We start from the raw sequence: 11,158 nt of genomic DNA, 5'->3' as shown, positions 1-11,158 counted from the left end.
AATACTGTCATACCCATGTGCAATACTGTCATACTCATGTGCAATACTGACATACCCATGTGCAATACTGTCATGCCCATGTGCAATACTGTCATACCCATGTGCAATACTGTCATATTCATGTGCAATACTGTCATACTCATGTGCAATACTGTCATACTCATGTGCAATACTGACATATACATGTGCAATACTGTCATACTCATGTGCAATACTGTCATACCCATGTGCAATACTGTCATATTCATGTGCAATACTGTCATACTCATGTGCAATACTGACATATACATGTGCAATACTGTCATACTCATGTGCAATACTGTCATATTCATGTGCAATACTGACATACCCATGTGCAATACTGTCATACCCATGTGCAATACTGACATACCCATGTGCAATACTGTCATATCCATGTGCAATACTGTCATATCCATGTGCAATACTGTCATACCCATGTGCAATACTGTCATACTCATGTGCAATACTGTCATACCCATGTGCAATACTGTCATACCCATGTGCAATACTGTCATACCCATGTGCAATACTGTCATACCCATGTGCAATACTGTCATACTCATGTGCAATACTGACATACCCATGTGCAATACTGTCATACCCATGTGCAATACTGTCATATTCATGTGCAATACTGTCATACCCATGTGCAATACTGTCATATTCATGTGCAATACTGTCATACCCATGTGCAATACTGACATACCCATGTGCAATACTGTCATACTCATGTGCAATACTGTCATACTCATGTGCAATACTGACATATACATGTGCAATACTGACATATACATGTGCAATACTGACATATACATGTGCAATACTGTCATACCCATGTGCAATACTGACATATACATGTGCAATACTGTCATATACATGTGCAATACTGACATATACATGTGCAATACTGACATATACATGTGCAATACTGACATATACATGTGCAATACTGTCATACCCATGTGCAATACTGTCATATTCATGTGGAAACTATTCTATAACAAATGACAGAGAAAATGAGGCAAAATATAACCAAGTCGTCTTGTTCAAAAATGGTTCTTTATTTTCAGCCGTGGACAGACACATGTCTCACACAGACACATGTCTCTCACAGACACATGTCTCTCACAGACACATGTCTCTCACATACACATGTCTCACACAGACACATGTCTCTCACAGACACATGTCTCACACAGACACATGTCTCACACAGACACATGTCTCTCACATACACATGTCTCACACAGACACATGTCTCTCACAGACACATGTCTCACACAGACACATGTCTCACACAGACACATGTCTCTCACATACACATGTCTCACACAGACACATGTCTCACACAGACACATGTCTCACACAGACACATGTCTCACACAGACACATGTCTCTCACAGACACATGTCTCTCACAGACACATGTTTCTCACAGACACATGTCTCTCACATACACATGTCTCACACAGACACATGTCTCACACAGACACATGTCTCACACAGACGCATGTCTCTCACAGACACATGTCTCACACAGACACATGTCTCTCACATACACATGTCTCACACAGACACATGTCTCACACAGACACATGTCTCACACAGACGCATGTCTCTCACAGACACATGTCTCTCACATACACATGTCTCACACAGACACATGTCTCTCACATACACATGTCTCACACAGACACATGTCTCTCACATACACATGTCTCACACAGACACATGTCTCACACATACACATGTCTCACACAGACACATGTCTCTCACAGACACATGTCTCTCACATACACATGTCTCACACAGACACATGTCTCTCACATACACATGTCTCACACAGACACATGTCTCACACAGACACATGTCTCACACAGACGCATGTCTCTCACAGACACATGTCTCTCACAGACGCATGTCTCACACAGACACATGTCTCTCACATACACATGTCTCACACAGACACATGTCTCTCACAGACACATGTCTCACACAGACACATGTCTCTCACAGACACATGTCTCACACAGACACGTCTCTCACAGACACATGTCTCTCACAGACACATGTCTCACACAGACACATGTCTCACACAGACACATGTCTCTCACAGACACATGTCTCTCACAGACACATGTCTCACACAGACACATGTCTCACACAGACACATGTCTCACACAGACACATGTCTCTCACAGACACATGTCTCTCACAGACACATGTCTCACACAGACACATGTCTCTCACAGACACATGTCTCTCACAGACACATGTCTCACACAGACACATGTCTCACACAGACACATGTCTCTCACAGACACATGTCTCTCACAGACACATGTCTCACACAGACACATGTCTCTCACAGACACATGTCTCTCACAGACACATGTCTCACACAGACACATGTCTCACACAGACACATGTCTCTCTCAGACACATGTCTCTCACAGACACATGTCTCTCACAGACACATGTCTCACACAGACACATGTTTCACACAGACACATGTCTCTCACAGACACATGTCTCTCACAGACACATGTCTCTCACAGCCACATGTCTCACACAGACACATGTCTCACACAGACACATGTCTCACACAGACACATGTCTCTCACAGACACATGTCTCACACAGACACATGTCTCTCACAGACACATGTCTCACACAGACACATGTCTCTCACAGACACATGTCTCACACAGACACATGTCTCTCACAGACACATGTCTCACACAGACACATGTCTCTCACATACACATGTCTCACACAGACACATGTCTCTCACAGACACATGTCTCTCACAGACACATGTCTCTCACAGACACATGTTTCTCACAGACACATGTCTCTCTCAGACACATGTCTCACACAGACACATGTTTCTCACAGACACATGTCTCTCACAGACACATGTCTCTCTCAGACACATGTCTCACACAGACACATGTTTCTCACAGACACATGTCTCTCACAGACACATGTCTCTCTCAGACACATGTCTCTCCCTGACATTTGTCTTTCTGTCCCTCCTGATCTGACCAGAGCAAACATTGAGTTCAGCTTATTAAGGCACAGCAGGTGCCACATATGCACAAAACCAGTCCAAACATATTGCAGAAAAACACACTCAATGTTCTACCTCATGTGAGACGTCCTCTGACCTCTGACCTCTGATCTGCAGCTTCAGTGTTCAGAGTCTGCAGAGACATAAGAAGTGTGACCCGGATGTTACACATATAAGACCTAAGTTCTATGGCATCAGGCAAAGACATGACATTTTTACACCACAGCCCGAGCGCCACAAGCTGCGAGAGGCCTATTAGTCCCGTAAGGCCGTGCGAAGCACGGCTGCGAAAGTGCGCATGTAGTGCGCACGAAATCGAGCGCGAAGCTCATGCACGCCCTGTGCAGACTTATTAGTAGTAGGAAAATGGAACATTACCTTGTAAACAGGCGAAGCCCGTGCAAAAGTGCGCACTAAACGAGCACTTTACATTGGGATGACGACCATATAAAGCACTCATTTGCCCTAAGTAGCTCACAAATACGTTCCATCTCTTGCATATTCCGTTCATATAAACATGTAATGCAAAAATTGAACATTATTACTGTTTAGAGGGCCAAAAATACAAAGTGGGCGGAGCCCACTCAAAATTAACGAAAGTACCCGTCAGTGACCAGGGACCAACACCATGAGGTAGGAAAGCGCGAGAGCCCCAGCAGGGCGGAGGGCCTATTGCTCCCGCAACGCTGCCGAAGGCGCCCGCATGTTTGGTACCCCGTCGCCCCTGGCAAGTACAGTGAACTAGCCCATGCCGAAGGCATGGATCATGCATGCTGCTATGACAGAAATAGTCAACAATGACAGAATAGTCAACAATGACAGAAATAGTCAACAATGAGTGAATGGGCGTAGCCCATTCACTCATTGTTGACAACAGCAGCGCGAAGCGCTGCATTCCTTCAAAAACCCTCCTGGCATCGTCCTGTACGCGAGAATCCATGCCGCAGGCATGGATTCTCAAATCAATGGAAGTCTATGGGGAGTGGGCGGGGCATCCCGACGGAATAGGGAGTGACGAGCGCGTAAGCGCTCGTAATGATGATTCCACCCCATGGCGTCATCGGGAAGGCTTAGAGCTTTCAAACGATGTATAATTTGTTGTTATAGTGGAAACGACTATATTGTTTTTGCTAAAAATATTATTATTAGGCCCGAGCGCCACAAGCTGGCGAGAGGCCTATTAGCCTCGTAAGGCCGTGCGAAGCACGGCTGTGAAAGTGCACACGTAGTGCGCACGAAATCCCACTTCCAAACCCTCACTAACACACTCCTCCTCACGCACGCCCCGTGCAGACTAATTAGTTGTAGGAAAATGGAACATTACCGTTGTAAACTGGCGAAGCCCGTGCAAAAGTTCGCACTAAACGAGCACTTTACATCGCGGTCGTCATCCCAATGTAAAGCACTCGTTTGCCCTAAGTAGCTCACAAATACGTTCCATCTCTTGCATGTTCCGTTCATATAAACATGTGATGCAAAAATGTAACATTATTACTGTTTAGAGGGCCAAAAACACAAAGTGGGCGGAGCCCACTCAAAATTAACGAAAGTACCCGTCAGTGACCAGGGACCCACACCATGAGGTAGGAAAGCGCTCGCGCTTTCCGAAAATCTATAGTTTATGATATTTGAAAAATGGGAAACATTGTTTTCGCATCTTCTTCTTCTTCTTCTTCTTCTTCTTCTTCTTCTTCTTCTTCTTCTTCTTCTTCTTCTTCTTCTTCTTCTTCTTCTTCTTCTTCTTCTTCTTCTCGGGACACGCCCCCTATTTTTCACCCAGTGACATTAACGAAAAGTCACAAAAATTTGCACACCTCTAAAAATCGTGCCTCTACATTCTGGCTATCTCCCTTTTCTAAAATAAAAAAAAATGTGCGCGTCAGCGCCCCCAAATGTACCAAAAATGCATTAAGATAGAAAATGACCCCAAAAAAATCTGATCGTAGAATCATGAAATTTGGCGCAGAGGTAGATCGTGACAAGAGAAGTAGAAAATATTATCACGGCAACGCCGTCCGCCCAACCAAATGTCGGCCATATTGCTTCAAAAATGGCTAAGCATGACTCAGGAGTTTTTCCAAACGTGGTACTTTTACAAACTCCTCCCCCTCAGGGCGTTGGCTCTAAAAAACTGAAATTGTGTGAAAATGCTACTGAGGAGTGGGACATCAAAAGTTATTCAAATGACATTGACCCTGTCACGGTCTCTGTGGGTTTGGGCGAAGCCGCAAACTTTAGCTAGAATTTCAGAAATCTTCCAAATTTTACATTTCTGCCGTTTGCGCAGATAAAGTCCGAATTGCGTCAAATTAGAATCAGTTGTTAAACTCTTTGCCCTAAACCTACTTGGGGTGAAATCAATTCATTTGGCGCCACAGCGCCCCCTACAGATTTTATATGGAGGTTAAATGTTTAGTTTAGCGAAATTTTACGAACTTTGACACAAAACTCAATTTTGGCCCCATCAAAAAAGTCAATGACTCATGTCATAATTGTTATGGCGTTGCCGTAGCGATGACCAAAACCTCCCATGTTATTCCAATGGGGAAATCACCAGAACATGTTTACACTTTAGACTTTCACCAACTCCTCCCAGGGCGTCAGCCCTATTAACCTGAAATTTGGTGAGACTCATCTTCAGGACCATCAAAAGTTATTCACATTTTTATTCAAAGAGTCACGGTGTCTGTGCGGCAGAGCCGCACATTTTGCCAAGAATTCAAAAAAATAAAATTGCTTTTTGATGTAAAACAAAGGGGAGAAGATGTGACAGCGTCACAGATTCAGCAGTAGATGTGATAAAAGGACAATTGGGGCGCGTTAGCCACGCCCCCTTCTCTTGCGGCGTGGCGGCGGCGTGGCGAGGGCCGATCATTGCCGCTTGCGGCTTTAATTTACCATTATTATTAGTATTATCTTGTCTTACGCTGTTTGATTTATTTATTTTATCTTTATTTTTCCTTCCATTCATTATTAAGAAATGAGAGGATTTGTTCTTTTTTTTGTTTATAAGAGTTTTTCTATCAAGAGTGTTTTTAAACTTCCTGTAAATGACCCGTCCTTTTCCTCTGGATCTTCCAGTGTTGCAACAACGACATTTCCCCATGTGGGACAATAAAGGATGATCTTATCTTATCTTAAAGTCAATGGTCACATGACAGATCCAGTGACTCTGGACAGAGGGGTCAGACAGAGGTCAGACAGAGGTCAGACAGAGGGGTCAGACAGAGGGGTCAGACAGAGGTCAGACAGAGGGGTCAGTCAGAGGTCAGACAGAGGGGTCAGACAGAGGTCAGACAGAGGGGTCAGACAGAGGGGTCAGACAGAGGGGTCAGACAGAGGTCAGACAGAGGGGTCAGACAGAGGTCAGACAGGGCTGTGCCTGGTCTCTCCTCAGGTTTGCTTTGAACAATTGGAATAATTTATGAAACAATTAAAGACAGTTCATGACATTGTTCAGACCAATGTATTATTGACAGATTTCCCAGGACTTTGAGCGTGAGACGTGAGGCTGAACATGTCAGTTCCAGTCTCCACCACAAGGGTTCCTCAGAGTGGTTTGCATCAGATCCAGCGCTACAGTGTAGAGTGAGAGCGCCTCCTGGTGGAGCTATAACACATGTAAACACTTAGATGAGGGAAACACTTTATTTACAGCCTTTATCATGATTGTTTAATGTTGCCCTTTAATGCACCAGAGTTTATACAGAAAGAATACAATATATTGTCAAAAACAAAGACAGAGTCATATTGAAGAAAGTAGAACTTGTTTAGAATATTTACTGTATGTATTTCATTATTTTGAATAGTTCTATTTACTTATCATACTTTATATTATTTTATATTACATATTTGTAAGAATATATCATCATCATCATCGTCATCATCGTGAGCATCAGATGCAGCTCCATCTACAGGTTTATCTATTTATGTGACAATATATACGTCATAAGGCGCTGGTACAGCTGGCAGCCCGGTGTAAACGCTCTCTCTTCTTTCTCACACTTATTGTGCTTTATCTCCTATATTTTGTAAATATAGTTAGTATATTTTTTCTATTTTACTGTACGATAGGGACACGCGCTGGAATAGTTTTTTAATTCAATTGTTTTTGACTTTTTTCGGCTGGATTTGAGCGTTTTTCGTTGCGTTCGTTGTGTTGTTGTGACGTGAGCTAGCTCCGAGCGAGCCCCCCCCCGCCCCCCGGCCGGCGCCGTACCGCGTTTCCACAAAGGAGGAACTCATGAAACTGCGGAGAACAGTCGTCTTACCCGGAGATCGTCACGTTATCCCGTCGCAATACTGACCTAACCTAATACTGATGTGCAATTCTGTCATATGTGCAATTACTGTTGGAATTACTGTGCAATGGTATTTATTTATTTATTTGTCTATGGGAGTTTTTATTTATTTATAGGAGATCTTCTACTGAAAGTGTTTTTCAGACTTCCTATAAGTGATCTGTTCTTCTGGATCTACCTCTGGATCTACCTGCGTTGCAACAATGAAATTTCCCCATGTGGGACAATAAAGGAATATCTTATATCATGACGTTACATGTGACATTGAGAGAAGTCCAGCTCCTGTGTGAGGGCCCATGTGAGGCCCTGTGTGAGGGCCCATGTGAGGGCCCATGTGAGGCCCTGTGTGAGGGCCTATGTGAGGCCCTGTGTGAGGGCCCATGTGAGGGCCCATGTGAGGCCCTGTGTGAGGGCCCGTGTGAGGCCCTGTGTGAGGGCCTATGTGAGGCCCTGTGTGAGGGCCCATGTGAGGCCCTGTGTGAGGGCCCATGTGAGGCCCTGTGTGAGGGCCCGTGTGAGGGCCTATGTGAGGCCCTGTGTGAGGGCCCGTGTGAGGGCCTATGTGAGGCCCTATGTGAGGCCCTGTGTGAAGTCAGATCCAGCAGCAGAACTCTGTCCTGAGGAGTTGCTGCTGTCAATCCCAGAGTCTTCACAGCAGCTCAGCAGACTCACTCTGTCCTCCAGCTCTGAGGTCACTGTGAGGTCAGGCTGAAGCTCTGAGGTCATTGTGAGGTCAGGCTGAAGCTCTGAGGTCACTGTGAGGTCAGGCTGAAGCTCTGAGGTCACTGTGAGGTCAGGCTGAAGCTCTGAGGTCACTGTGAGGTCAGGCTGAAGCTCTGAGGTCACTGTGAGGTCAGGCTGAAGCTCTGAGGTCACTGTGAGGTCAGGCTGAAGCTCTGAGGTCACTGTGAGGTCAGGCTGAAGCTCTGAGGTCACTGTGAGGTCAGGCTGAAGCTCTGAGGTCACTGTGAGGTCAGGCTGAAGCTCTGAGGTCACTGTGAGAAGGTCACACTGATGTTCTGACCAGTCCAGCAGCAGCAGCTCTGGAGAGACGTGGAGCTGGTCCAGAAACACGGGGCGAGTGACTCTGGGATGAAAACTGTTCTTCAAACGTCTGTGACAGTGAAAAGCTCCAAACGAGACGCCAAAGACCAGAAGGAACGCACCACACAACGAGGCCAAGAAGCACAGACAGATCTTCAGCCAGTGAGGCCCTTCAGTGCTGAGGCAGAGCGGCTCTGTGAAGGCGCTGGTCCTGTCGGGGTCAATGGTCAGAGACTGGACACTGACGCAGTAGAAGGTCCAGAAGCTCAGCTTGTCCAGAGTCACCATGGTGTTTGGACTGTCCACTGGTGTCCTCTGACCCGAACGCTCCTTCTCCCAAAACATGAACCTGAAGGACAAGCTGGGGATCTTGTCCTTCATGGAGGTGTTGTTGATGGTCCGAGGCTCCGTCACAGACACTTCCAGAACATTTCCAGCAGCAGACACCTTCACACTGGTCGGAGGTCCCACTGCAGCGTCTTTAGCTGGAGCAAAGTCCAGAGCGGTCCAGTTTGAGGTCAGCCCGTCCACAGAAGCTTGGACCCTCAGAGAGTAGATGCCCAGGTAGTGCAGATCCAGAGGGTTCAGGTCACAGGACCGCTCCCAGGTCTCCTCACACGCCTGTCTCCATTTGGGACGGTTCTTCCGGAAAGCGCCCATGTACTGGACAGTGAAGGAGACAGTTTGTCCCTCTGACCCTTGACCCCAGCTCCAGAGCAGAGTGTAGTCTGTGTTCAGAGCCTGGACCCGCAGATCCTCTGGAGCAGGAACCTGTGTGCAGAAGCTCAGCGGGACAAGTGTGAGGGCCCCGAGCAGGAGCCACGGAGGAGCCATCTCTGACCTGGTCACGGATCTAAGTCCTGGTCATCACCGGACCCGCCGCGTCCATGTGATGTGCATCCACACAGTCCTGTCTTCTGCTCCCGTGTCCCGTGTGTCCCGTGTCCCGTGTGTCCCGTGTCCCGTGTGTCACGTGTCCCGTGTGTCACGTGACTAAAGCCCCGCACACACGGGAATATTCAAAACTACTCGTTAAACACTAAACATCGTGTCGTCGCTGAACGAGCTTCTTCCGCCTTTATTTGGCCAAAAGTGAAAGAAAGTCACGTAAAGTCACGTGACGTAACGTAACGTCATGACGCACACAGAGGCCACGCACTGACGTCAGAGAAGACAAGATGGCGGCCGTGCAGAAGGCGGAAGGTAATGGAGCTGAAGCCGCGGCGCTGCGGCTCTTTAACCGCCTCAAGCCACACTTTCCCGGCTCAGACCCGGCTTATCCGTGTCGTACCGACCCCCAGGGGCCTGCACTCTGCTCCGGGGCCGCTGTCCGCGCTCTGGCCCCGCGGTGAGGGGCTGGACGTGGGGTAAAGCCGTCCTAAGGCGCTCCTATTCCCGTTAGCGGTGACCGGTGAGCCGCGGGGCAGAGATCCAAACAAACCGGGTCTTACCCCGGGAGCTGTGCGGCTCTCTGGGGCTCTCTGGGGCTCTCGGAGGGTCTCGGAGGGTCTCTGGGGCTCTCGGAGGGTCTCTGGGGCTCTCGGAGGGTCTCTGGGGCTCTCTGGGGCTCTCGGAGGGTCTCGGAGGGTCTCTGGGGCTCTCGGAGGGTCTCTGGGGCTCTCGGAGGGTCTCTGGGGCTCTCGGAGGGTCTCTGGGGCTCTCTGAACTGCCCCCGTGGCTCGCTCCGCTATGGAGCTTTCCCCAGCGCGGAGCGGACACCGGCGGCAGCCCAGATCTCCAGCCGTGGCAGGTGCACCTTGAGGCGGACCCGGGCGCTAAGAGAGGCCGCTGCCTGAGCCGGGCCTGCTGTAGACTTTACTCTGATTATGATCTGATTTCTGGAGTTATCAGATTATACTATCAGTTATACTTACATAGAGTCTGTGACTGAAGCTTCTAGAGAGAATATTTGTGAATAAAGTGTGTTATTAATGAGTTGTTATTTTTTGACCTTTTGATTTATGCCTCTGTCTTTATTATAAAAAGTCTTTGTTTTTTAGAGACAAATATTCCATTAGAAAAATACAACTCTTCTAGTCGGTTCATGGTTCCAGCCGTAGATGAGGTTTCAGAATTTGCGTGTCATTTAAAAAGTTGAATAAAGTTCATAAATCAGATCATAATCAGTTACTGAAGTTGGCAGTATTTTTATTCAGAGTTTGAATTCATGATATAAAAATGAAACTATTTGTACCGTTCTCACTTCACACTCTTGTTCTGACGTTCCACTGTGAGAAAAAACATTCTAATGAACTACAAAACTAGAATCATCTCTTTTACCTGTGACGTTCTCCAGCGCGTCACGTTCTCATGTGCGTCACGTTCTCCAGCGCGTCACGTTCTCATGCGCGTCACGTTCTGATGCGCGTCACGTTCTCGTGCGCGTCACGTTCTCTATGTTCTAGTGCGCGTCACGTTCTCATGTGCGTCACGTTCTCATGCGCGTCACGTTCTCGTGCGCGTCACGTTCTCTATGTTCTAGTGCGCGTCACGTTCTCATGTGCGTCACGTTCTCATGCGCGTCACGTTCTCGTGCGCGTCACGTTCTCTATGTTCTAGTGCGCGTCACGTTCTCATGTGCGTCACGTTCTCGTGCGCGTCACGTTCTCATGCGCGTCACGTTCTGATGCGCGTCACGTTCTCGTGCGCGTCACGTTCTCTATGTTCTAGTGCGCGTCACGTTCTCATGTGCGTCACGTTCTCATGCGCGTCACGTTCTC

General features: G+C 47.4%; 1 protein-coding gene across 1 annotated transcript; it reads right to left on the bottom strand.

Moving 5' to 3' along the window:
* Positions 1-6,780: 6,780 nt before the first annotated feature.
* On the bottom strand, positions 6,781-9,486 carry LOC140372037 (interferon alpha/beta receptor 1b-like). Its single transcript, XM_072459291.1, has one exon. It carries the CDS (start codon positions 9,270-9,272, stop codon positions 7,965-7,967), a length of 1,308 nt encoding a protein of 435 aa, XP_072315392.1. The 5' UTR covers positions 9,273-9,486; the 3' UTR covers positions 6,781-7,964.
* Positions 9,487-11,158: the final 1,672 nt, after the last annotated feature.

Source organism: Eucyclogobius newberryi, unplaced genomic scaffold, assembly GCF_026437365.1.
Source record: "Eucyclogobius newberryi isolate DKJ021-1_F unplaced genomic scaffold, fEucNew1.0.hap1 SCAF_22, whole genome shotgun sequence".
Classification (NCBI taxonomy): domain Eukaryota; kingdom Metazoa; phylum Chordata; class Actinopteri; order Gobiiformes; family Gobiidae; genus Eucyclogobius; species Eucyclogobius newberryi.
The sequence above is the reverse complement of the archived record's forward strand: the minus strand, read 5'-3'. Positions and strand labels throughout refer to the sequence as shown.